This window comes from Schistocerca serialis, chromosome 6, assembly GCF_023864345.2.
Source record: "Schistocerca serialis cubense isolate TAMUIC-IGC-003099 chromosome 6, iqSchSeri2.2, whole genome shotgun sequence".
In the NCBI taxonomy this organism is placed as follows: Eukaryota; Metazoa; Arthropoda; class Insecta; order Orthoptera; family Acrididae; genus Schistocerca; species Schistocerca serialis.
Genome location: NC_064643.1, coordinates 438,005,720 through 438,032,354, shown reverse-complemented (window position 1 = coordinate 438,032,354; position 26,635 = coordinate 438,005,720). Strand labels below are relative to the sequence as shown.

General features: G+C 36.5%; 1 protein-coding gene across 1 annotated transcript in view; it reads right to left on the bottom strand.

Annotated features, from left to right (window-relative positions):
• LOC126483958 (eEF1A lysine and N-terminal methyltransferase homolog) overlaps nucleotides 1–14,537 on the bottom strand; it is an 82,763-nt gene extending 68,226 nt beyond the window's left edge. Inside the window, exons 1-4 of the mRNA XM_050107253.1 lie at nucleotides 14,322–14,537; nucleotides 14,101–14,223; nucleotides 1,128–1,344; nucleotides 811–1,035 (exon numbers count right to left, since the gene is read on the bottom strand). Coding sequence (XP_049963210.1) covers nucleotides 811–1,035; nucleotides 1,128–1,344; nucleotides 14,101–14,223; nucleotides 14,322–14,413 — 657 coding nt within the window. The 5' untranslated portion in view covers nucleotides 14,414–14,537. The remainder of the gene's footprint in view (nucleotides 1–810; nucleotides 1,036–1,127; nucleotides 1,345–14,100; nucleotides 14,224–14,321) is intronic.
• Nucleotides 14,538–26,635: the final 12,098 nt, after the last annotated feature.

The window sequence follows — 26,635 nt, the reverse complement described above, 5'->3', positions numbered from 1 at the left end:
ACGAGACGATGTCATACGCACAGGATGCAGGTGTTCAAATTTTCTCTTAGCCTCAGTGTAGGTCAGTCTGTCCAGGGTCTTGTACTCCATAATTTTCCTTCCTTTCTGGAGAATCCTGCAGTCAAGCGAGCAAGGTGCCATGCGAGAGAAGCAGACAAAGAAAGAACTGCAAATATCAAAAAAGCAAAATCTTGAGTAAAATGCAGATTAAAGATAAAGAAAAACAGGATAGCAATAATAGGACACAGATGAGAGCAAAGTTGTTGGATAAAAGTTAAGTAAAAAGCTGATAAAATCTACAGGTTGTGAGCACGCGCGGGCACACGCACGCACGCACGCACACAATGAAATATTGTTGGCTTGGTCTACCACTATTATTTATAAACATACAATGCTGTTGGTTACGAAACACAGTCAGCAACTGAGATTTACAACATTATGCCATAAAGATATGTATACCAATCAAGGTATTGGCAGAAAAAGTGATGAACCCACATTTAGTAAGAAATTGACTGTTCATGCTACCTAATGTTTCCGAATGCATCATATGATAGCTAGTAGTTCCATATGTACCACTAGAAAGGGCTGCCTACTTTATAAATTGTTTAGTCTTATTCTACTTTTGTTCTTGCCTTTGAAATTAACCAAATATAAACATTCAATATCTCAACATACACTTTTGTGGGGTAGCACTTTCTTCTCCCAACCCCTCCAATTCTTACTGTATCAGAAATTTTGTTTCCAAAATAATGGACTAACATAAACAACTACGAATATTACTAGTTTAATAACATTTGTATGTTTCCTTACTGGTGTTGCATTGGCCAATTTCTTAAACTTAGTGCAAATTACTACAAAAACGGGGAAGGCAGGCCCATCTCCATCAGGTGATTTTCTTTCAGCTTCAATACATCTGCAAACTCTGAACATCCACCCTGCAGCTGGGAAGTACTCCAACAGTTTCAGAAGGATGTGTTCTTGAAGTAAAGAGACACAGACATAACGGCCACCCACCCGCAGGACACGATCTATCTCCTGTACAATAATAATAAGAAAAAGATTTAATATATTTTAATGGACGCCATTAATGCAAGATAAAAGTTACAAGTATAAAAAATTGTACATACACTGAATAATTTATCTATTCTCTTCTGAACTTCTTCACTGTTGTCCGGCATCAAAGCATCAAGTGTTCCTTTGTCGAGGACAACACTGAACTCATTATCCTCGAATGTCATATGTAAGGCATCCATCTGTTTATAAACCATATCTGGCCGGTCCTTGCCATGTGTTTCAATCATCTGCCGTATAACAACATGACTAATGTCTATATTTGTTAGATGCCTATTAAAAACAAAACACAGATCAGTATTTGTGATAAATGTTGTCTTTATAACTCTACTATAATGCAATTATTTATCAACTAATGATTGGTTGCTCACTGTAATGAACAATGAAATACATACTAAAATGGCATTTTCCATTTATTCTATAATATCACAAATAAAAATTTAGTCTATCAGGCATCATGATTTGGGTTTTACAATATAAAGGAAGAGGGAATGTCTTTATTTAGGCCTACTTATTCAAGTGTTAATTATGCCACAGAATATTATCTGCGGAGTCTGCTGGTCTCTCATTTATTTTAGTCACCTGAAGTTAGTAAAGCAAGCATCTCTAAAGCTTTTTAGCAAATACCAACCACAGTCCGAGGCAGCAGCTTGCATGAAATGTGATAGATTAGTTTGGTGTTCCATGAATCATTTGCATGATAGAACTCAATGATGTGGAAGAACGAGTCACTATATATTCACATCACAAATTATATAAGGCTGCATGTTGATATTGACAAGCCATCACCGACCCCCCCCCCCCCCCCCACTTCTAGGTATAAGTTCGTAATTCCTACCCATGCCCTTTTACACACTACAATAATAGAATTTCTTCAACACAATAGTTATCAGTGATAATTTTTTAGCTTGCTTTCAAATATTACTTTGCTGTCTGTCAGACTTTTATATTACTGGGCACGTAACTGAAAATTTTGGGTGCAGCATGGTGCACCCCTTTTTTGTATTAAAGACATTCTTAATTTGGAGTAACGAATGTCATTTTCTTCTTCCGCCACTGTAATTATGTACATAATTGTTCCTTTTGAACTGAAGTGAATTATTTACAACAAACTATGAGGGAATACATGTAGACAGGACATCCACTGGTTGGCTACACCATCAGTACCATAAAACTTCATTTCATATAGGAGAATATTGTGATTCACAAAATATTAGACAGGGTGCAGAAAGCATCAACTAGAAATACTTTGTTATTTAATGTTTGTAAAATTTGATGAGTGAATGTGTAAATGGCATTCTCAGTAGAGCAATCTTCCTGAAATGCAAACGGTTATTTACTGAAGATAATATTGTTGCTTAGGTGGGATACTATTCCAGAATACGGTACATCACTTTCTGACACATCCTGAACTACAAGGTCATTAATGAAGAACTGTACTGACATCTCTCCTATCAACTTTCTTAGAGTTATTTAACAGTGACATATTTCAATATCTCAAGAAAAATTCCTTGAGTTAGTGATACATTAAATATTTCAGACAATGAAGTAGGGCTTATTATATTATCCTACCTGCAAATCAACTTTAGGGGGTCCCAACTTTGAAAGAGACTTCACAGGCCTCAAAACATTTAAGATATCTCTGTGCTGACCAGGTCCCATACAAATAGTGATCACTGATTAATAAGAGCAAGCATTGAATTGAATACAGAAGATAAAAGATTGACACTTATTTAATGAAAAAGAAAAATTTTTAATTTCAAAAATCTCTAGGAATGGAAAGAGGATTTCAAGAAAGAATTAAGATAAAATTAAAAGAATGTGAAGCAGAAGCAGTAACAAAGACACTAATCACAACAGTTGAAGAAGTGGGTGGCTTTTGCAGATCTCAAAACCAATCAAAGAAGCTGACAAACAGTAAGTTTGATGACAAGAGAAGAATAATAAAAGTCCTAACAGACAAAAATAAGACAGAATATACACAAAAGTGCAAGGCACTAAAAAGAGTCTGAAAGATGACATCAAGAAGTATGCTAAAAACCAGTCTTGAAAATAAATCTCGTTTAAAGATGACCAAGCAAAAGCTTATGATTCTTTCCAATCAGCTAATAGCATCAGACACAGAACAAGGGCAAATTACAGATAAGAAAAAAATACTCTAATATACTGAGAATTTTTACAGTAACATGTACGATAAAGTCACTATCTTAATCCTAGATGAACTGGATGCCTCTTTTTCCCAAATACCAGAAATAATCATCTCAGAAGTCAAACATGCTACAGACAAGATAAAAACGGGACCACACCAGACAGTGATGACCTCTCAGTCAATATTTTAAAGTTATTTGCACAATGGAACAAGATTGGAATAAAGCCAGAATACATAAGAAAGGTAGTGCTAAAGATTTAAATAACTAGCACCCTAACAGCCTCCTGTCCAAACTGTAGAAAAATTTTTTACTAGAATTTTGATTATCAAATTGAGAAGTATACTTGACCTCATCCAACCCATTGAGCATGCTGGGTTCTGTGCAGGGTTTAGTGCAATTGATCATATCCTCACTCCACGCAAAACAATTAGTAGAGCAAATGAGTACCAGCTACCTCTTTGCCTTACCTTCATAGATTTTGAAAAGGCATTCAAGTCACACAGTTGTGTTTGAAGTTCTCACAGAGCAAGGAATAGGACAGGCTTAAAAGTCTAATAGAACGCACACAAAACTTCCACAGCATTTGTATATGTAATTAAGAAACCAATGAATTTACCATTGAAACAGGTGTAAAACAAGGTGACTATATCTCCAAAACTATTTTCAGCTGTCCTCGAAAAAGCAACGTTCAAATTAGACTGGAAAATAAAGGGAATCAAAATTCTGGGAAAGATATTACATAACCTCAGGTTCACTGATGATATTTTACTACTTGCAAATAGTATAGAACAACTCCAAATATTGGTTAGTGAACTTGTGTCAGTCTGCTCTGAAATTGGATTAAAAATGAACTGTGATAAAATTAAGAGGGAGGGAAATACTATATATCTGTCTGACGCAACTGCAAAGCGTCACAGAATATATCTATATGGGTCATCTGCAAAATATGAAAGGAGACCTAAAACCAGATATATTTTGATGTATTCAATTAGGCTGGCATGCTTATGGAAGATTCTCTTCAGTTTCGAAGTCCAAGATGTTGGCCAAGCTGAAGAAGACAGTTTTTGACTAATGTATACTACCAGTCACAACTTGTGGCTGTGAGACGAACATTAAATTAGTTCACTGTCAGAAAACTAACAGTAGCCCAAAGAGAAATGGAAAGATCAATGCTGGGCTACGCAACGAGTTTACATCAGGCAGAGAAAGGTCAGTGACGTAACAGAAAGAGTGAATAAAAGAGTGAATACCTTAAAATGGCATTGAGCTGGCCATGTCACTAACAAAAGATGGCAGGTGGTTAAAACAAGTACTAGACTGGAGCCCAATTTACCAAAAACTACCAAGGGGAAGAACATTGGACAGAGACTTAATAAAAACATCTTGATTGAATTGGTAAAAGGGAGCTCAAGATTGGCAGAACTGGAAGAACCTGTGGGTATCTTGTGTTGCACGCCAGCTCAAAGAGGCCAAATCATCAAGTGATCGATGATGATGATGATTAGTTTGTGGGGTGCTCAACTGCACAGTTATCAGCACCCATACAAAGTCCCAACCTTTGCTCAGTCCAATCGCGCCACTGTCATAAATGATGATGAAATATTGATGACAACTCAAACACCCAGGCATCTGGAGGCAGGTGAAAATCCCTGACCCCGCCATGAATCGAACCCGTCAAGTGATCGAATTGGCTGATGACAATTGTATAGGAACAAATCATTAGTACTGTGTTGAAAACACCATCAAATGCACACAGGCATTTTTGAGAGGATACATAACTTTCTTAATTTCAGAAGGAGGAGCTGGAGATACAATCATATATCTGAATCTTATGAGAGTTGCTTTTTCAACAAACTGCTGAGATTCTTCTCTTGAGCTGTGTATGTACATTTTCTGCAACATTAGGAAATGATTATTAAACTTATCTGCTACACCTACTGGATGAAGAAAAATACCTAACTGTACGGTCAGCATGCAATTCATAATCCACATTCAAGACAAAATTTTATCTAGAAAAATCCGATCAGATTAATTTTGACAACATATGCATGGAAATGTTTATCAGCCCACACTACTGCATCAGTCATCTTAGATGGTGGGGCATCAAACCCACATCCAATCGAGCTATAGTTTGAATCCTTATGAGGTTCTTTTTTTTATTTTTTAAACGCTATTTCCCAGTTCTCACTGTTTATAAGCAGGACATCATTCTATCATACGACAATAGTCTATTACATGACAGTGACATCCATTAAACTGCATGCACATGTCTACTAAACACGCAGTGCACAACCGTAACTGGTTCATGTAGGGCTGCTTCCCAATGGAATACACAAACAATGAATATGTTATCGATCGGTGCTGGGTGCAGCTGACAACCAAGCTGCTGCTGCTGCTGCTGCTGCTGCTCATGCATATCCTGTATGGTCCCTCAAAGGCACCATCAAGATAAGGATGTTTCTTGTCACTCAGAACAACATCTTTGGGAAATTGGTAACCTTTGTCAACAAGTAATGGACAGAGGTCGTTCAAGGCCTATACATACTGCACATACAGAGGACGTGATTCTTGAAAGCGTTCACCAACCACCATGGTGACATACCCATGGTATTGCAAGGCATTTCCAAATATATGAAAGACTGGTTATTGAAGTGTTGCACAATGAAGAACTGCATCCTTACCATTACATGTTATCCAAACACAAGCAGCCAGACAATGGCATTTAATGGGTATAGTTTCGTGAATGGCTTTTACACCAAGTGGAACATAATGAACATTTTATAAACAACAATATATGGACTGAGGAATCTAGCTTCACTCTTAGAGCTATTTTCACCCTTCGCAACAGCCATTATTGGTGTAACACAACCTACACGTCACTCGTAAACGTGACTTTCAGGTACACTTTGGTATAAACCTGAGGGCTGAAATTGTGGGAGGAGAACCAGGTAGTTTAGCCTACCTATTGCAAGTTTTTTTTTACCTCACTGGATAAAGATGATGTTACTGTATCCACTATTATTTTCTATAGGCTTTATTTGGGACGTGGACGAATCAAAGTAGTCCTTTACGTCTGTAAGTAGTTCATGTTATATCTTTATGTTTAAATAAAGGCTACAGTAACAGGTGGGATTGGGTTGGAGGAAGAGACCAAACTGCAAGGTCATCGGTCTCATCGGATTAGGGAAGGACGTGGAAGGAAGCCGGCCGTGCCCTTTCAAAGGAACCATCCCGGCATTTGCCTGGAGCGATTTTAGGGAAATCATGGAAAACCTAAATCAGGACGGCCGGACGCGGGATTGAACCGTCTTCCTCCCGAATGCGAGTCCAGTGTGCTAACCACTGTGCCACCTCGCCCGGTGGAAATTGGATACAATTTGATGTTTAACTGCAAAAATTTGATACAAACACACTGTTTGAGTCATATTCGCATCAGTGAGTAGGCATATCTGTTCCTCATGATATTGCCTTGTCTCACAGAGCTAATGAGACAGCTCCAACACAGCTCAGAGTTCATGCTACTTGTTCTTCACCATGTTGCGTATACTTACAGCACTGTCAGAGCCTCTTTCTTTATTTTTTTAAATGACTTCTATTAAACCTATTGGTGGGACTACATTTGGTAGATACACTTTTGTCTTGAATGGGGATGAGGAATCACATGCCGACTGCCAAGTGTGGCATAGTTTCTTCACTCTACACATCTATATCTACACTATGCAAACCATCGGGAAGTGCATGGCAAAGGGTATGTCCATTGTACCAATTATAAGGTTTCTTCCCATTCCATTCCCGTGCATGCAGTAATTTTTCTAATATTGTCCTCATAATCGCTATGGGGGTGATAAGTGGGTTGTAGCATACCCCTAGAGCCAGTACTTGAAACATCGTTAGTAAAATTTCTTCAAGAATCTGACAGTTCAGTTTCCTCAGCACTTGTGACACACTCCCACGGGTCATACAAACCTATGACCATTTGTGCTACCCTTCTCTGTATACACTCAATATCCCCTGTTAGTCCTATCTGATATGAGTCCCACACATTTGAGCAATATTCTAGAATGATTTGCAAGTAATCTTTTTTGTAGACAGACTGGATTGCCTCAGTATTTTATCAATAAACTGAAGTCTGCCACCTGCTTTACCAGCAACTGATCCTATGTGATCATTCCATTTGATATCTCAAAAAAGTGTTACATCCACGTATCTATGAGGTGGCAAGTTCCAACTGTAACTATACTGTAGTCATAGGGAACTATATTTTTTCATTTTGTGAAGGGCACAATTTTACATTTCTGCACACTTAAAGCAAGCTGGTAATCTTTGCAACACTTTGAAATCTTATCAAGATCTGACTAACTGTTTATGCAGCTACTTCATTACAATAATGGATCATCTGCAAAAAGTCTGAGGTTACTATTGTCAAGAAGGTCATTTATATGCAATGTGAACAGCAAGGGTCTGAACACACTGATGTGGCATACCTGAAGTTACTTTTACTTATAACAATGACCCACCATCTCCGACAACATACTGCATTCTCCCTACCAGAAAGTCTTCAGTTCATTTCATTTGATTACCCTATGATCATACTTTTGACAATAAGCATAGGTGTGGTACTGAGTCAAACATTTTGGAAATCAAGAACTTCTGCATCTACCCGACTGCCTTGATCCCAAGCTTTCAGTATATCATGCGATACAAGTGTGAACTCAGTTTCACATGACTAAAGTATTCTGAATCCATGCTGGTTAGCAGGGAGGAGGCCATTCTGTTCGAGATACCTCATTATGTTTAAGCTCAGAAAATGTTCAGATACTACAACGAATTGATGTGAAGGATGCTGGATGGTATTTTTGTGGCTCACTTCTACTACTGTTCTTGTGGACGAGTGTGACCTGTGCTATCTTCCTATTACTGGAAACAGTTTTTGTTCAAGGGCTCTACAATAGATTATACGTACAAGAAGAGCTAAAACTGGCCACAAATTCAGTATAGAATCTGATAGGTATTCCACTGGATCCTGGAGCTTTGTTCAGTATTAATGATTTCAGCTGTTTCTCAACATCACACTCTTATTTCACTCATGTTTTTGGTGGTCCAAGGATTAAACTGGGGCAACATTTGAAAACAGAGTTAAATATTTCATCTTTATCTTTTCTACCCTCAATTCAACTGCCGTCTCACTCATGAGTGCTTGGAAACTGACTTGTGTCACTAACTACATATCACCTGAATTTCTTCAGGTTTTGTGAAAGATCATCTGACAATATTCAGCCACAGTAGACATTCAAGGCATCATGCATTGCTCTCTTGACAGCCAAATACATTTCATCCAGCACCTCTCTATCTATAGCCCTACACTACATTTTACACCTATTATGCAGTAATCTCTCTTTCTTTAGAAGTTTCTGTACAGTGACTGTATGTCATAGAGGGTCCCTTCCACTATGAACTGTTCAACTGGGTACACATCCATCCAGTGCAAGGTTAACTGTGCATTTAAACTTCAGCAGTAGTTCCTCTACATGCTCCCGCCCTGTGCTGAAAGTTTCAAGTTCCTCATTGATAACTGATGATTTTTTTATCTGGTTTACTGAATATATAAATCTTTCTGCTTGTTTCAGCTGTCCTTTATACTTAGGTAATCACTATTTCAACAATTGTGTCATGGTCACTGATACCAGTTTCGATGTGGACATTCTCAAAGAGGTCAGGTCTATTTGTTTCCATTAGATCCATTGTATCTCCATCATGAATGGGGTGCCTAACTACCAATTTTAGGTAGTTTTCAGATAAGGCATTTAGTACTGTTTCACAAGATGTCTCATCACACCAACCACTATCAACACTAATTTTCCCATTTAATTGTTGGCTGATTAAAGTCTCCACCAATGGTCACAGTATGATTTCATTTGATTCAATAGCGATCCTAGACTCTTTCGAAGCTTCTGTGCCAACTATGCATGCCACACTGCAACTGCCACTATATTGTGACTGAATTGCTGCTACTACCACAGTTAACAAATGTGTGTGTTTTCCCCCTGAAATACAAAAACTTTTTGCAGTCACAAAAAGACTGCAGAGATTTCATCCAGTACCAAATCATTCCCAATTTTGATGTTAAGGAAGACATTTTTCTCCTTTGTGCCACTCTTTTTAAGTTCTATTCCTAACTCTATTTGTCCTTACTATACAAGGTTCTCAGGACCTCACCAAAAAACTGAGGGATGATAGGTCACATAAAGATGATCATCTTTTGTTAACGAACATATGTGTTTTGGTCTGCCATTTATGTTTTATGTGTACACCCATGGTGTGCACTGCCACCTAGTGGTCCATTTTTTGCATCTCCTAGTGAAGTTGTTTTGTGGAGTTTTTATCAATCCTGTCACTCAACTTGAATTGTTGTAAGTGAATCTTCAGTGCCGTGCATCTTACTAGTTCTTAATTCAAGTTTTCTTGCTGTTAGCACTCAACGATGCATGAAGTATAGATTTAATGAGCTTAATGACAGTGAGGCAACAGGTAATGTCAGAGCCTACAAAAATCTATTCCCTTACAGAAAACAGCCACATCGCAGTACATTTGCTGTAATTCGTGGATGCTTACAAGAAACGGAGTTTGCGTTCTTAGCATACTGGTGATTGCAGGCATGATACAAGAACCAGATTTTGAGAGCAAAGTGATCTGTAGATTTAGCAGTGAACCTTGAAGTATCACATGTGCTGTGTGCCAAGTTACTATATAAGGTCCTGTATCTCTTTGGAGATTATTACAGCCCAGAAGTGTAGTCTTCAAAAGATGCAGATTTGTATGACTAGCTTATTACCCACATCAAATGCAATGGTTCATATACCATAGATTGAATAATGTTGCCTTCAACACGTTTTATTTACAGATGGGGCCTTCTTTACACGTGACAGGTATTTCAACAGCAGGAACAGTCACTCTGGAAATACTTGAGTCTCCAAGCGGTTGCTGTTAGATCGTACCAGCGAAAGTTCTCCATAAACATGTGGGCAGAAATTGTGGATTATGATCATCTAGGATTTGTAATATTTCACCTAGGTTAACTGGAGCAGGTAATTTACAGTTCCTGCAGACCACACTACGGGAACTGCTGGATAAACCCCCCACTTGCTATGCACACAAGTCTCTGGTTGCAGCATGATGGAGCCCCAGCAGAGTTCAGCATTGTTACGTGAGCACAGCTAACGCTCAATTTCGGGGAACCCTTGGTAGAATGAGGAAGAGGTGGTGTATGACCAGGGCATTTGCCCAAGTGGACACCCCTTGGTTATTTTCTATGGGGAAATGGCAAGAGCAGGTTTACATTACTCCAACTACCACTAGAGCTGAGCTGACAGGCCGAAACACTTATGCATTCCACAAAATCTGACAGAATCCTGACATGCTCTCTGGAGCTGGTCAGGTATGGATACAAATGTGTGCAACATGTACTGGGGCACAAAGTAGGCTCTTTGAACAAATTATGACAATTACAGTCATAACGCTAATAATAATAAGTAATTTTTGTGCAATTATTATTCTTTTACTTTCAACATTGCAGCACAGTCAGCAATCATGATAATCTAATATATAAGAAACTATCAGCCTCAATTGCGATACTGAAACCAACCTGTACCTAGGTTTCAGTCCAAATAATTGAACCTTCTTCAGAAGATATACCTGAATCCATAATTTGTCTAAGAGGGCGTGGCCTACTCAGGCTGTTTTAGTTTCATTTCTAGACCATGCCCTCTTAGACAAATTATAGATTCAGGAATATCTTCTGAAGAAGGCTCAATTATTTGGACTGAAATCTAGGTAAAGGTTGGTTTCATTACCACAATCGAGGCTGATAGTTTCTTATATATTCAATTACTATTCATTACTGTAACCTTAATAAAAATAAAAAATCCACTGTGTGACATCATTTCTGCAAGTTTGTCAGTGAGGTCCTGAAAAACATAAGGTATTCTATGCTAAGCATGTTGTCCATTCCTTTCAATAAACATTCAGCCACAAGGGTATGTTGGATGCCAATATCATCCCAATAAATCCTCTAACATATATTCCTGTTTATTGATTCTCCCACATGCAAGTGGAACAACAGTCTTGATAATCAACTAGCCTATTTTAACTTCTCCTTAATAAAAACTTTTTCTTGATCTTTCACTTTTGTAATGCCCACTTTGATTGGTAGACTTTTTAGACAGCTCATCAGACTTCCTTTGGCCATAATATTGTAAGAATTGCCAACATATATTTCCACCTCAAAATACTGAAGGCTTTGTATGTGTCCACAAATGTAAGGAAGGTACTTTTATTTTTTCTTCACCCTGTCAAACTGCTCAGTGCCAGAATTTCTTCTCTTGTACGTCTTCCCTTCTTGTTACCAATGTAATCTTCATTGAGTGGAGCTTCAATTTTTCTTTCTCTTTTTTTGTTAAGCAATTTAAAAGCATAATGTTTTATTTGCTAACCTCACCACTGACAATGTTATGGAAATACTCTTTAGGAAATCTGATTTCATGAATCATCTACTGTTCTCTCAAATTCTGACTGCAGTGCTGGATCACTTATTTCTTCCACATAAATCATCAAATGCAAAATTTATGAGATTAATATCTCTAACAGAACACGAAAAAGATGCAGTCCTGTAATACTTAACATACTCATTTCCAAATGTATTAAATAATTCAAAGCAATTCACAGGCAAGTTAACATGCACCATTGTAAGGATTGTCCATGGAAAGCAAAAATGTTTTTCAGCTATTACATTCCAAGGATTATTACCTACCTTTGCAACAACAGGATAATTAGTGAATCTTGCTTCTACTGGGGCATACACATTCTGTGAGTTTTGATGAAGTGTCCACTTACAATTCTTCTGCTATAATTATGTAGTATTTTATTAACCTCTGGATGCATAACAGGGAACATTTTAATCCAGCAATCTTATATTGCCACTGAACTGTCTCAAAATTACTTTATTTTCTGGATAATTCTTGGAAATGTGACTGACATCCTACTGGGAAATTATCTGATTCAAATAAATTTTATTATTTTTATTTATTAATGTTTTAATCCAACACATCTAATGCATGACAGGGTCTCCGACTCCTTGGCAATAAAGTGGTCTAGCAAATAGGTTATTCCATATCTGCATCGTACTCTGCAAACCACTGTGATGTCTTTGGCAGAGGGCACATCCCATTGTACCAGTTATTAGGGTTTCTTCCCGTTCCACTCACGTATGGAGCATGGGAAGAATGACTGTTTCATTGCCTCTGTGCATGTTCAGAATATACCCATATGTAGAAATTAAGTAGTGATATTAATGTAAGACGATTCATTCCACATCATAATCATGCAAAATGACCCATGGAACTAACTAGCAGTAAATGTTTATACAAGTTACTAATTCAAAATGAACATAAAGCAGCACAGCTCATCTTGTTCCGAGTAAAAGATACATTATGCCCCACCCTCTTTGAAGTCTGAGTTGACATTTATAACATGCATCAGAACACTCCTCAGATTTCTCTATATCAGAATATATTTTCGAATTTACCTTGCAATTTTATTTGTTTGATAAGAAAAGTGTTTGAAATACCTATGGACTGTAAGTCAACAATGACTGATTATTTTTATAAATAGCTGAATCACCCACATAACAGGGTTCACATCATAATGATGATGTGTATAAGTTATTTAACGTAAGTGCTACCAACAATAAGACAGTTCTCAAATTATGCTGTAGTCCATTTGTCACTAACACCACAATTTGGGGTGGATGAGGGAGAAGAGTCTGTTGGGATCAAAGTTCCAAAGTGCACATATTGAGTACACTATCTTCATGTAACTTCTCACTTGGAGATTAATTATTCATGCACAGAAGGAATTATTTTGAGTTGCGTGTGCTTTTATACAAACTTCTTGTGGGTATATGCTGAATGAGCTGGGAAAATTAATCACTGCATATTTAGCTACAGATGAAATTTGTGACCAACACATTTGAATTTCGATGCAATAATGAAATTAGACAACAAATGATCTGCACTACCCTGTAATAAATCTTATTTTAGCAAATAATTTAAATACAAAGTTGTACAAGTGCTTGACAAAGTCTGTGAAACCTAAATGACGAGCAAGCAGCCCTATAGACATTAATTAACATGTGCAAGCTGAATGTATCTATACTTTCCTAATTCTAAAAGTTGGCAAAATACAAGTGGCAAACAACTAACAGCTCTACTTTAAGTGGATGAATACGGAAATACTCAGCAAGTATCAGTGTATGCAGTGATAAACAGCAAAAATAGATTTTACATATCAACAGAAGCACACTGTGTGTAAATCAAAGAACACTGTGTAACATGAACCAATTGAATGAGGCAGTGAGGCAGTTATGATACTGACCCTCATACTTGAGGAGCCAGACTTCAGCCTCTGCATTCATCCTGATTTGGATTTTGCTATATCACTTCAGGCAAATGCCAGGACGGTTTCTTCATCAAGATTATGCCTGACCACTGTCCTATCGTTGCAGAGCATACTTATTTATTCTGTGTATATCTATATTTTGTGATATTGATTTTTATTTCATTACCATGACAATTCTTATGTCACTGATAGATGATCCATGGGCGAATTAAAGTAAGTAAATATGACACTTCTTGTGTTAAAAAAAATTACAAAATGTTCCACAGACGTGCATCGGAACCCCTCAACCTGACACACCTCCGACGAACACTTTTTACCCGTCGCCAACTTGATTCTCTTCATCTTTCCCCATCATTTTAACTGCAGATCTCCAAGCTACACATATTTTACACGTTAATACCCAATAATTTTTTGGTTTTTTACGAACCTGTAGCCAACATCATATAAATCTGCACTCAGTGAGGAATTTCCACAACCTATCATAAGAATAATGTCCTTTGGCTTGATATATTTGTGCAACAGGCCACATAGTTCCGGGTACTCTCCGTACCTGCAAATTGAGGTCCATTAACGCTTATTATACACAGAGTACCGGTGTCAACATCATGTTTACATGTCATATGGGTTACGCCGAAACGAGTGCCTTACCACTCAAAAGCCCTGGTTCCCCGTTTCTTGAAAAACGAATTCCAGAAATCCTTGTGACTAAATTCTTCGTGAGACTTTGGTAAAAGGCTCATTTATATTCTGCGCAACAGGTTAACAAGCTTTCAGCGTCTGAAAGCTTAGCGGCTACATGAACACAACAAAAAATATTCTAACCAGAGGACATTCCCTCACACCTCCTCATTTCATTTTAAATTACTTAAGTGCTCTGGCATTATGAGAGTATCGATACCACACCGACTCGAATAAATGCGTCATATAGCACTGCGACTTTTTCCACTTTATATTTATACACATAAATTGAAAACATTGTTAGATGCGTGGCAGGGGATACTGTTTCTTGCAGTATATAATTATTTATTGTGCTGTTTCCTATTTCAGTTCATGTGTCAGAAAGATGTTTATTCGATAGTATTGCAATATTGGTTGCCAGTATAATAACGCTTGATACAAGAGTCCATATTAGTGCCAATAATAATAATAATAATAATAATAACAATAATAATAATAGCCTCTTAACACTAATTAGCCCCAACACATGATGATATTTTCTTAGGACTATGAAAATAGTGATTATCATCATCATTCTTCAGGTAATATACTTTCGGCCTGTTCTGACCTCAGTTCAGTTTATATGCCGGAAGCCAATAAAAATAAAAATAAAAAAGACCTCAGTTCAGCTTTGTGTCGGCTTCCTGGGTGTCTTTGGCCAATAGGTCTGTGTGACAGTGTCACTCTCGGAGACACTGCATTATCTATTCTTTCTAAATGATCTTCCCACTTGCTTCTACAGGGTGTTCAGAAATTCCCATTAGAAACTTCTAGGACTTTAGAGGGGACTGAGTAGATAATATTTTGCACTGGAACTCATGTCCGGAATTGTACCATTCCCATACTGCAAAAATTTTAAAACATGCTGTTAACGTGATATGCAGGAAATCCATGTTCGAGCCCGCACAAATTTTCACTGTCGTCATGCGATTATGTAGCTGATGGTAGTCCATATTCGCAACTACGAATACATTTCCTCTATCTCATGTCGACTATAATCGCCACAGTGCCTATTCCTTCGGACATGCATGCATTTCCGAACGAACTTTGTATCTTAATTCGGATTAATAGAGGCACTGAAACATTAAAGTACTTTGACAATTATCCTTATTTATTAGATGTGACCCTGTACATAACTTGTTTTACAGTTTCACTAATTAATAATGAAAGAAACAGAAAGGAAACTCAATCAATTTTCACAAACACCCTTGTTTACTAATGAAAGAAACAGAAAGGAAACTCAATCAATTTTCACAAACACTCTTGTTTACGGTAGGGCTACTTTCAATTCGGGTATGCTGCATCTCCTTGGATCACCACAGTCAAGCATGCTGTTGGGGAAGTTACTCCTTTCTCGAAGCTGTTGCGTAATTGTGGGCAAAAGTGTATGCAATGTAGTCAGACATTGTGGATAACGATCTTGATAAAGGCAATAAGCAGCTTTTCCATCGTCATGAACTTCGCCATACAGAAGTATATGTCGGTGTAGTCTGGAAATGTGTACTCAGCCATATTGCTTTAACACTCACAGACATGTAATGAAGCACGAACCAAGCCAGAGGGGTGTGACAGATATCAAATGACATCAGCCGATTCGATGTAAGCACCCTATACATAACTAAACTGTTGCTTGCATATCTAGCAAACATATTTTCAATTGGCTGTAGCACGGAAACGGTACTTTCAAAATACTGTCTACTCAGTCCCCTCTACAACTCCTAGAAGTTTGTAGCGGAAATTTCCGAACATCCTGTATATTTGTCCACTTTATCCCATATTGCAAATGTTTGTAACTGATTCTGCATACCCTGGTTTCTTATTTTATCAAAGCGTGTGTGTCCCAGTAGTGCCCTAAGGAATTTCATTTCTGTGGCTTGTATGTGGTTGTGGTCTTTCTGTCTTAACATCCACATTTCACTGCCATATAGGATAACTAGCACTACCATCGTCTTATATAGCTTCAGCTGTGTTTCGGTCAGTGCTGTTTTCAGCAAATTGTTCTGCGCATTTCCTGGTAACTTCCTAATTTATTAAGTATCTATCATAATCACACGAGATATCACAGTCTAAATAGCGATGAAGTTGAACCCATTCTAAACTTTTGTCATTTAATTAATCATATCTGTGGAATGCTGTGGCTACTGATTTTGATGTAGAAATTTTAAAATTGTATTCTTTACTAAACTTATTTTGTAAATAGATAGCTGTTTGAACTTTATCTTCAGTGTTTTACATAATCATTTAATCCTCAGCATATGCTAGAACATTTGAAGTGGTCCTTCTTGACATAATTCCGGGTCACGCCTCATGCTTCCATCTGTGTAGGATATCACCCACATAAATGTTAAAAAGCCTGTGTTATAATACACATCTTTGCCTTATATCCTGATTAATAACTATATTTCTCCTACTGTAACTGGGTAAATTGAGCCTGAAGTAGGTGCCATGTTATAAACTTTTTATACACTTTATTATGTGTTTAAGGTAGCCTGGTAGAGCCATTTTATTTCATAATTCGTGCCTGTCTGTTTTATCAAAGGCCTTCTCTAGATCTACATATGCCATATATCTGCGCAAATGATATTCCCTTCTGTCCTCTAGCAGCTGTTTCATAGTCAATACGTTGTAAATACAAGCTTTCCCTTTTCAGAAACTATTCTGATCGTCACGTTCTTCATGCAAGAGTGCCTCTACTATTGGCTTGAATCCATTACTTAATATGCCTGTGTATAGTTTATAGGTTGAATTCAATATACTTATACCTCTGCAGTTTGTGAGTTTATTACTTTCCCCTTTGTTAAATACAGGAGAGGCAGTAACTATTAACCAGGGATCAGGGAACCCCATTGTCAGCCAGCAGACGATTAACACTCGAAGAAGGCCGAGTCTGAGAGTAAAAATTCTCCATTCTTTATGAGTTCTTTATTTATGCCATCTGGTCCCAGTGACTTTTTGTTCTTTTTTTAATATTGCCTCCTAATGCAAGGAAGTCAATACTTTTTACTAATAATCTTCAAGATTAGTAGAAATGCTTGCCTTGGGGTTAAACTAGACATTTTTATAACGTTCAGTTCATTCACCATGTGTTATTACATCTATTTGTGTGTTGTCTCTTTGAGGTATATTTAAATCCATACATATTATAAAACAGTGGGCCAACCATAGAGCCATCTGGTTTCCCCCTTCAAGCTAGACAAGTTTTGTTCTTTGTAGTTTTTTCCTTTGACACTTATTTCGTGAGATATTTGGCCCAGTCACGATCAATGGACCACCCTATATATATATATATATATATATATATATATATATATATATATATATATATATATATATATATGTGTGTGTGTGTGTGTGTGTGTGTGTGTGTGTGTGTGTGTGTGTGTGTTCCACATATCCTCTTAAACCACTGGAGCGATCTTGACCCAACTTGGCACACATATCCTTTACTGTCAGGCAACGATTTTTATGAGGATAAGAACCACCTACCTAACATAGTTCAGAAGATGTGGCGAGATGTGGCGTTACAAACAATAAGATGCCTGAAAAACTGGTGCACATGGAGCTTTAATACTTTTATTCTTTACTACTAAGACACTCATACAGTCGATTCAAATTAAGAAAACTCCTGACACTTGAGAGCGCTTTTGACAGCTTTCAACTGTGAAGCACAAATGGTTGTAGGCGAAAACAGAACTGTAGCCAGTTATAAAGCTATGCAAAGGCATTTCCATAGAGATGTCTACATAATCGTGTTCTAGACACACGAAGCAGCTGTGTCCAGCCTACAGAAACTGTCTGGGATAATGTTCCTTAATTTGGATACTGTACTCATACATTTATAAATTATGCGTTTCTTTCCATAATGGTTTCATCATTTTGCAGGTGTTTTCATGATTACTTGGATGTTTCACTACAAACATTTTTTATTTTCGCTTGTAGTAGAAAATTGGCATAATGACTACCTGGACAGTGATAGGTTTATCAGCTAGTCCTTTAATAATTTATAGGCGAAGCCCTTGGCCCCATCTACATCATGTTCCACGTCACAAATGTTTCCCAACTGTCTCTGTGTGTGCTCTTCTTGTTAGATATTTGGCTGTGTTTCTAGCAGCTATGCACTGTTTTCTAATTTGATCTGTTTTTAGCTGTACTTAATTTTCATACACTATTTTCTGTTTCACTGTTCAAAGTGGTTTGTTTACCCAAGACTTCAGCTACAACTCTTTTCATACAATTCTTTATGCTCTGCTGTTCTTCATTAATGTCCTACTACATTTCATTTTCTACCAAATATATGTTCAATATTTGATGATAGAGAGAGACCAGCTACTGATTTTTCTTTAACAGCATAATTCTATAATTTCCTTCATTTTAGTTTGCAGTAATAATGTCTTTCTTAGTTTTTGTCTGTCTTATTTCAAGAGCTATTTTGGACAACAGCAGATAATGACCGATGTATATATCACATCCTCTAGATACTGTTACATCATTCACTCGAGATACTCCTTTTGTATTAGCTACCAAATAGTCAATGTTTGATCTAGAACCCCTATGTCTCCAAGTGTACTTAAGAATATCCCTTTTCCTATAGAATGCATTAGTTACCTTTAAGGCATTAAATGTGCAATATTCTCGTTTCTTCTCACCATTAGTGTAAATTCTGGCTTCCCAAAAGTATCCTACAATGTCCTTGATAGGAGTGTTCTGAACTCAGGCATTCCAGTCTCCAGAGAGTTATGGCATATCTGTTTTATTAATCTCTCTTATGGCAGATCGCAATTTCACATAGATTTTCCCCATCTCTTCTTTCCTGCCTTCTTATGGACTGTAAACCTCTATTATTGTCATATGTCCTGTAGATATTTTAAATTGTACTAACGTAAGCCTCTCATTATAAAAGATATATGTGTAATCCTTCTTCTCTACTGTGGCGATAGTTGCTTCTCTTATATTTTGATGTAATTTATATTCTTGTAGATCCACTGTTCCCCATAATTTAGTTTTGTTTCATATAATGTGGCTATATTTATCTTCTTCTTTTGCAATTCATTCTGTAGCTGAACTTCTTTTCAGCAGACAATTCTGACTTTCCAAGTTGCTGAACTGAGTGTGTCTGCTATTCCAAATGAAGGTGGTATGAGTCATAATTTTTATGTATGGCAGTCAGTCAGCTGCTTACATATTAATGTTCTGATACCCTAGCATGTTCTGATGAACATTTGTTCATTTTCATTTTACACTTTTATTTTTAAAAAGTTTGCTCATATTATTTGTTTATTGCTGAGAGAGAGATGTATCCACCTCTTAATCAACTATTCTAATAGATTTTTATGTTAAGAATTACGATATGACTGGTGTCAGTAATACTGTGTCCATTTGCTCAAGTATTATTGAAAATTCACATATGAAAATGTTATAAAATTCTTGGGAAGTAACTTGTTAATCAGGCTTTACATGTTCTGCTTTAGAGATGGTAAATTGGGCATTAGGATTATGTTTTACAAGAAGTATCTACAAAAGTGTATTCAGTGCAAGAAAACATGCAAAAAATGGTTCTTTGATTCCACAGTTATCACAACTGTGTAACACATTCATTATTTTTTTAAAAAAAGCACAGTGATATGGATTTAGGTAAAAATACATAGATATTTTCAAATCATGTCTTTCATACAAGAGGCAGTAACATAAATTCCAAATAAAGTTTGGAACTAGGTGACATCTAGAGTAATGAGTCAGTTAAGTCATCTCTCAGTTCCTCACATTTGTTCACCTTCTTCTTATCATATTTACAATGACCTGAAAAAAATAGATCTATTGAGATAGATCTACTATTTATATTTGCTAGTGATATCAACAACTCTTGCATATATTTAAAACATAAAAGATACAGGAAATTTTGGCACCAAAGAGTACCCACAATTATGGTCCATTTTTATAATTTTACCCACACATATGCTGATTTATTTTTGGTTTTCAAATATACTGCAATCTACAAAACACAGTGTTTCTTTCGTTATTCTCATTTTTTACCCGTACATGTTCGACACCTGCAATAAGTCCCATTTTTTCTGTAAGATATTATACAACATTTTGCTTGGTTTTCTACTTTGCGTATAAATGCTATAACAAGAACTTTTTATTTTATTGTGATTAGTCACCTGAAAATCACAACAAAATAAGAAACATATTTTATATTTTTTAAGCCTGAAATAGAGAAACAAACAAAGCTTTATGTAATAGTTTACTGAGATGAAATTGAGACCACTAAATGTGACATGGGTATCGAAACATACATAGATAAAAAATAAGAAAAATGAAAAAAAGCATCGTGTTTTTCAGAAAACACAAAAAAATTGCTGCTTAATCAGAAGTCAGCAGATAAGATTATTTCAAGCACTCATTAAAATGTATGTATTTCTAAAAATTAAGCTATGATATTTGTCTAATAACACTAAATATAAGGCACATAATAATTAGCATACTAATTTCAACTGCCACTTCTCAGTAGATGAAAAATGCTGATTTCCAATATAAAAATATAGGTTAAAGAAAGAACATAAAAAATATTGCAATTTGAAGTGATGGACTGACTCAGGAAAATTGGGCAGTTATGACATTGTGTTTTTTGGGTACATGAAGATAAAAAAGCATTGGTAGTTAGATTTTTTTGACACTAATAATATTATTTGTGCACAGTAACCTCAAAATCAAAAGTAAATTAGTTCATATTTACATGTACTTGCAATTTTGTTTCAATTTTTTAAATTGTCTGGCAAGTTGACGAACATTCTCTATAATAGAAAAAATGTTTCTTACAAAATCAACTATTAAATGAATGTTGTGGCATAATTAAGCTGGATAAACATTTTGAACCCTCTACTACTGATAGGTATTAATATTTTCATTTGTATGTGAAAAAGTTCATGGGAAACCTACTAAAATGCATTATTTCATGATTGATTGTTTATATTTTATGTGAGTAGGATAATTTTTAAGTTTTTTACGAAAAATGTAAATTTATTTCTATTAAGTTTCATTAAATATGTTATCTGATTCAAATAAGATCTCTACCAGAGATGTAAATAATTAATTCTATGAATTTTTATGGAATCTTTGATCTTGTGCATGCTTGGTAGGAAGAGCTATAAGAAGGCAGTTGCATTTCAGTTACCAGTATTGTAGGTAACAGTCAAGTTCTGCTGTAGGTGTTGTAAAGAGTAGCCATGTTTTGTATGGAGTTAAAGATTGGAAGTTGGCGGCAGTAATTTTTTTCAGTCAGTCAAGTGAAACGTTTCATAATACAGAAGTTAAAATCGTGAAAACTCCTCATTTCATAGTTAAGAACTCAACAAATATTTACAGTTCTGGAAAGTTTTGATTTCTTTGTACAGGAAGTATCTGAGACCATCACACCCCCAAAAACAAGATAAGGAGGCCAGCAACAGAATCAGATAAGTAACAAAACTGTAATTCATTAATGTGATTATGCTTTTCAATATTAGTAGAAAATGACATATATCCATGAAGTAGATATGCCTTGAGAGAGTTATTCTTTATTGGAACAGCATGCTGAAAATTGTAAAAAAACTGGAAATCGTATTTCTCTTATTCCTTAAGTACAATGTATTCCCTGTCGTTTCCTACTATGTATCCCAAATAACATTATCATCCAAGAACTTAATAACAGAAGAAACCTTGTAGGGCTGATGTTATGGATTTAGTAAGGAACAGTGTTTATTTTTAATAGGTGGGAGGTGATTCTTGCTAGAAAACCTACACATCTTTAATATACAACAGTATGTTTTCTCACATAATGTGGTTTCTGGTGTTCCAGTGAACAACTACCACAGAGGTTTGGTTTGATAGAAACATTGTAGTGGAACAGAAATTATGAGTTTACCTGAAGCCTATTTGCTGTATACTCTTGATAGTAACTTGAGATTAAAGATTCTGTGAATACATTTTGATTAACCATTTTTGACACAATTCAAGTTTCATTTACTGCAAGAAATTTCCTTTTTTAAAGTTACTATGAGTGGTTTGAAGTGTCTTTTTACGGACTCTAGAATTACTCTGTATTCAGGCAGTTTATTTTTCTGTTATTATTTTCCTCTTTTTGTAAATAAAAAGTAAACTTGCTCCATAATGACAAATATAAATCTATTGCATTTTGTAAAATGTGTCATGATGTTACACTGATCACTTCAAATGTTATTATTTTAGTGTTACTTCTTCCCCGTCGCCACATTCAACTAGTTTACTTGTCAACAGAAATGTGTTGACTGCAAAATATGCTAGTATGTGTGAGTTGTGGGCTATCAACATGTCCTACAGCACTTTTAATTTACAAAGACATAGAACTGTAGAAATCAATATGTAATAAATTAAGCAACATAGTAATTAACTTATGATAGAGAATGTAATGTGTGATATGTATTATAAACTAATAAAGCAATATAAGGGAACTGAAATGTGTAAAAAAAATAATGTGTGGTATTATATATGTAAGGTAAGCCAAATGAATAGAAGATATTCACTGTAGCGACATTGTATATAATCCCAGTCAGACAATGTGTTTACTGAAAGATTGTGTGATGGTATTCCTAGTTGCATAAGCAGTATTGATGGTTTTACAGTAATTTTCTCATTTCAGGAGAGTTGCTTTTGCAATTCATTACATGATGGATTCCTCCGAAACAGCACATAAAGTGGATATCCAATTTCTTCACACAGAAGGGGTGTATGCTTCACAGATGTATCATAAGATGAAAAAGGTGTCAGCATTATGAGGCAAGGTGTATGGCCAAGGAGACCCTCTTTCAAAAGTTTCGACACGAAGTCCTGGAGCATTCTCCCTACAGCCCCAATATCTCCCTATGAGATGAATATATCTTCAGTATCCTTAAAACAATTTCCGAAAAGTCAGAGTTTCACCAGTGACAAGGAAGGGTAGATCACCATGTAAGGTGGATATGTCAGCAGTCTAAGACTTTGTACACTGAAGCCATCCACTCCCTTCTTATGTCCTGGGATTGGTGTTCCAATGGTAGTGTCAATAGTCATTCTGTACAATGGCACCATTTCACAAGAACTGTAATCATAATATTGTTATTAAAATTTCTTTACGCATAACTGTAGTCTCTTTTTCATTTCTGTCCTCATTATTTTGAAACTGTGAAGCTTTTAGAATTGTTAATAATAGTACATGTAAGCATTCTGAGTGCTTGTAAAGACTTGGTATCCAATGTCAAATAAGTAAAAAATTGTTCATATACGACTTTTCTCATATGCATACTATCAGGCCATTACTGAAATCAATTCTTTCCATATGTCTCCAGAGATACTTTGATTTCACTCATGACTATCATATTTTTGGTTAGTCATAACAATTTGAAATTCTTTGTCTTCTTTGCATGTTCATACACTACAAATACTTCAAATCTTGCTTAATTCAGTGAATAGTCAGTCCAAATACTACAAAACTGAGGACATGTGCAGAAGAACAGTCTAACCTTCAAATGTAAAAACTTCGAGATAAGTGTTGCTATCTGTTTCTGGATATTAGAGGTATCAAAATTGAGATTGGTCTCACCCCTAAATATCACTTATGGGTCAGACAAATGTCAATTTTGATAGTTTCCAAACCCAGTAACAGAAGGCAATACTTACCTCTAAGCTCTTTTATTTGATGATTAGCCTATTTTTCTGTGTATGTCTTCAATTATTTATAGAAAGAACCTACAGATAGGCTACTTCAAATGGTTTGACTGAACAGGGAATCATTCTAGCAACAATATGGGCCACAACTGGGAAAATTCAATGACAGAAGTTGCTTTGACAAAGAGCAGACAGTTATGGCCCGGCACCTTTTAAAGAGCATTTTAGAAAAGGCAAAGCTGATTGTTTATTTACAGATTACTATAGTGAGGATCTATAGAAAGTAATTGAGAGATGATGAAACAATGAGCAGGCAACAATGTGTTCAATGTACACACCTCATCACAGAACATGGATGCCAGAGGCTTGCCCACTCTGTAAAGCAGTAGGGACAGTGATGTGTGGCAGGTATGACTAGAGAGAACAATACTGGTGTTGTTGCAAGTATTTCAGAGCTCACTGTTGGATGCACATAGTTGAACATGGAACTCTGCAACAGATGACCCCTTCATGTTTCCATGTTGACCCAATGACACTGTCAGTTACAGGTGCGGTGGCCAGGGGATCATCACAGTTAGTGTGTGGATCAGTGGAAACATGTTGCATGGTTCTATATATCATATTTCTTGTTACATCAGGACAACAGATGTGTGTAGATGCACTGACATCCAGAGAATAGCTACTCTAAACACGCTTTGCACAGTGCAGGACGGTGGGGGCAGTATTATGCTATAGAGGCGTTCACCCTGCCTTTCATGGAACACACACACACACACACACACACACACACACACACACACACACACACACACACAAACACTATACTGAAAGATTGTGTGATGGTATTCCTACTTGCATAAGCAGTATTGATAGTTTTACAGTAATTTCCTCATTTTGGGAGAGTTGCTTTTGCAATTCATTACATGATGGATTCCTCCCAAACAGCACAAAAAGTGGATATCCAATTTCTTTACACAATAGGGGTGTATGCTTCACAGATTTATCATAAGCTGAAAAAGGATATATATATATATATATATATATATATATATATATATATATAATTTATTTAGTTTCCTATCACAGTTGCATACATATTCCTTAATGATGACTAGTATAATGTCACAACATAGATAGGAGCCCAGTGCCATATCCAGGGAATGAGTCACAGCCAGTCAACTGAACATTTCACCATACTTGCAGTTTCTTTAGTAGTGACACAGTTCGCTGGGCAGTGAGCCTCCTTCAGGAAGTTTCTATAACACTGAAGTATGTGTCAGTACTTGACTTCTGCATTAGCAGTCCCATTTTAGCCATATAAGAGTAGTCCAGAAAAATATAGATACTCTTTGATAGCTCATATCTTTGGAAGAAAATGGCATACCGTTGCAAGTTTGCACAGTAGCACAGTGCGTTGTTTTCTCAACAGATCTCGGCACGTATTTCTGGCAGATAGAAATGTAGCAGTGAATGAAGTAAGATTGTCATTTGAGTAACAAAAGGCCGTATTAAAGTAGTACTGGAAGTATGAAAACATGATGCAGGCACAATGGCAATGGTATAATGCGTATGGACCTCAGCCACCAACATATTCAACAATTATTCATATTCGCGATAAATTTGAAGCAGACAGTACTATCGGGATTTGCATAAGGAAAGGTATGGCAGATCTAAAACATAAAATCCAGCTTCCAGCACTGCTGTGTTGCAACATTTTACTAGATCACTTCAAAAATCTATGAAGCAAGGTGCATGTAAAAGCGAGGTAAGCCAATCAAGTGCACAGCGAGTTCTGAAGAGAGCATAGTGGAAAGTGTACATTACGAAATTGCTGCACACTGTAAATGAGGACGACCTGTATTGAAGGGTGGAGTACAGTGGGCAGTTTGGAAGCATGCTTCATGAGGCTGAATGGTTTCCAGGTACGGTTATCTGGTCTCATGAGGTGGAATGCCAACTGAATGATACTTTAAACCACTACAACTGCATGTCCTGGGCTCCTGAAAATCGTCACATTCACATGGACAAATATGTTAATCTACCAGGTGTTAATGTGTGACATGGTTGTCATTGTGTGGTTTGATTGGCCTGATCTTCTTTGAAGGTACCGTAACTGGTGAGGTGTATTTCCATATACTGCAAACATCGATTATACCTGCCATCTGAGAGGTGTTCGGAAATGAACGATTTTACCTACAACAAGATGATGCTCCACATAACCACAACAGAGATGTCAGAGGCTACTGGATGAAAATCTACCTGGACGATGGATAGGTCTGAGAGGAGCTGTTGAGTACTCACCGTGGACTCCAGAGTTTACACCTCTTGACTTCTACCTATGGGGAACCTTGAAAAATGGAGTTCATCAACAGAAGACAGCTACACTGAACGAGCTATGAGAAACTATCAAGGCATCTTGTGTGGCTATCACACCAGAAACACTGACAGCTTTAGCTCTGTCAACAGGTGATTGGCATCGACGTTGTTTGGCTGTGTATGGGGGTCACTTTGGTCACATAAAATAACCTTTCCTCCATGCCAAAACTGTGACGGTGCATCCTTTTTTTCCATTACTTTTGACTATCAAA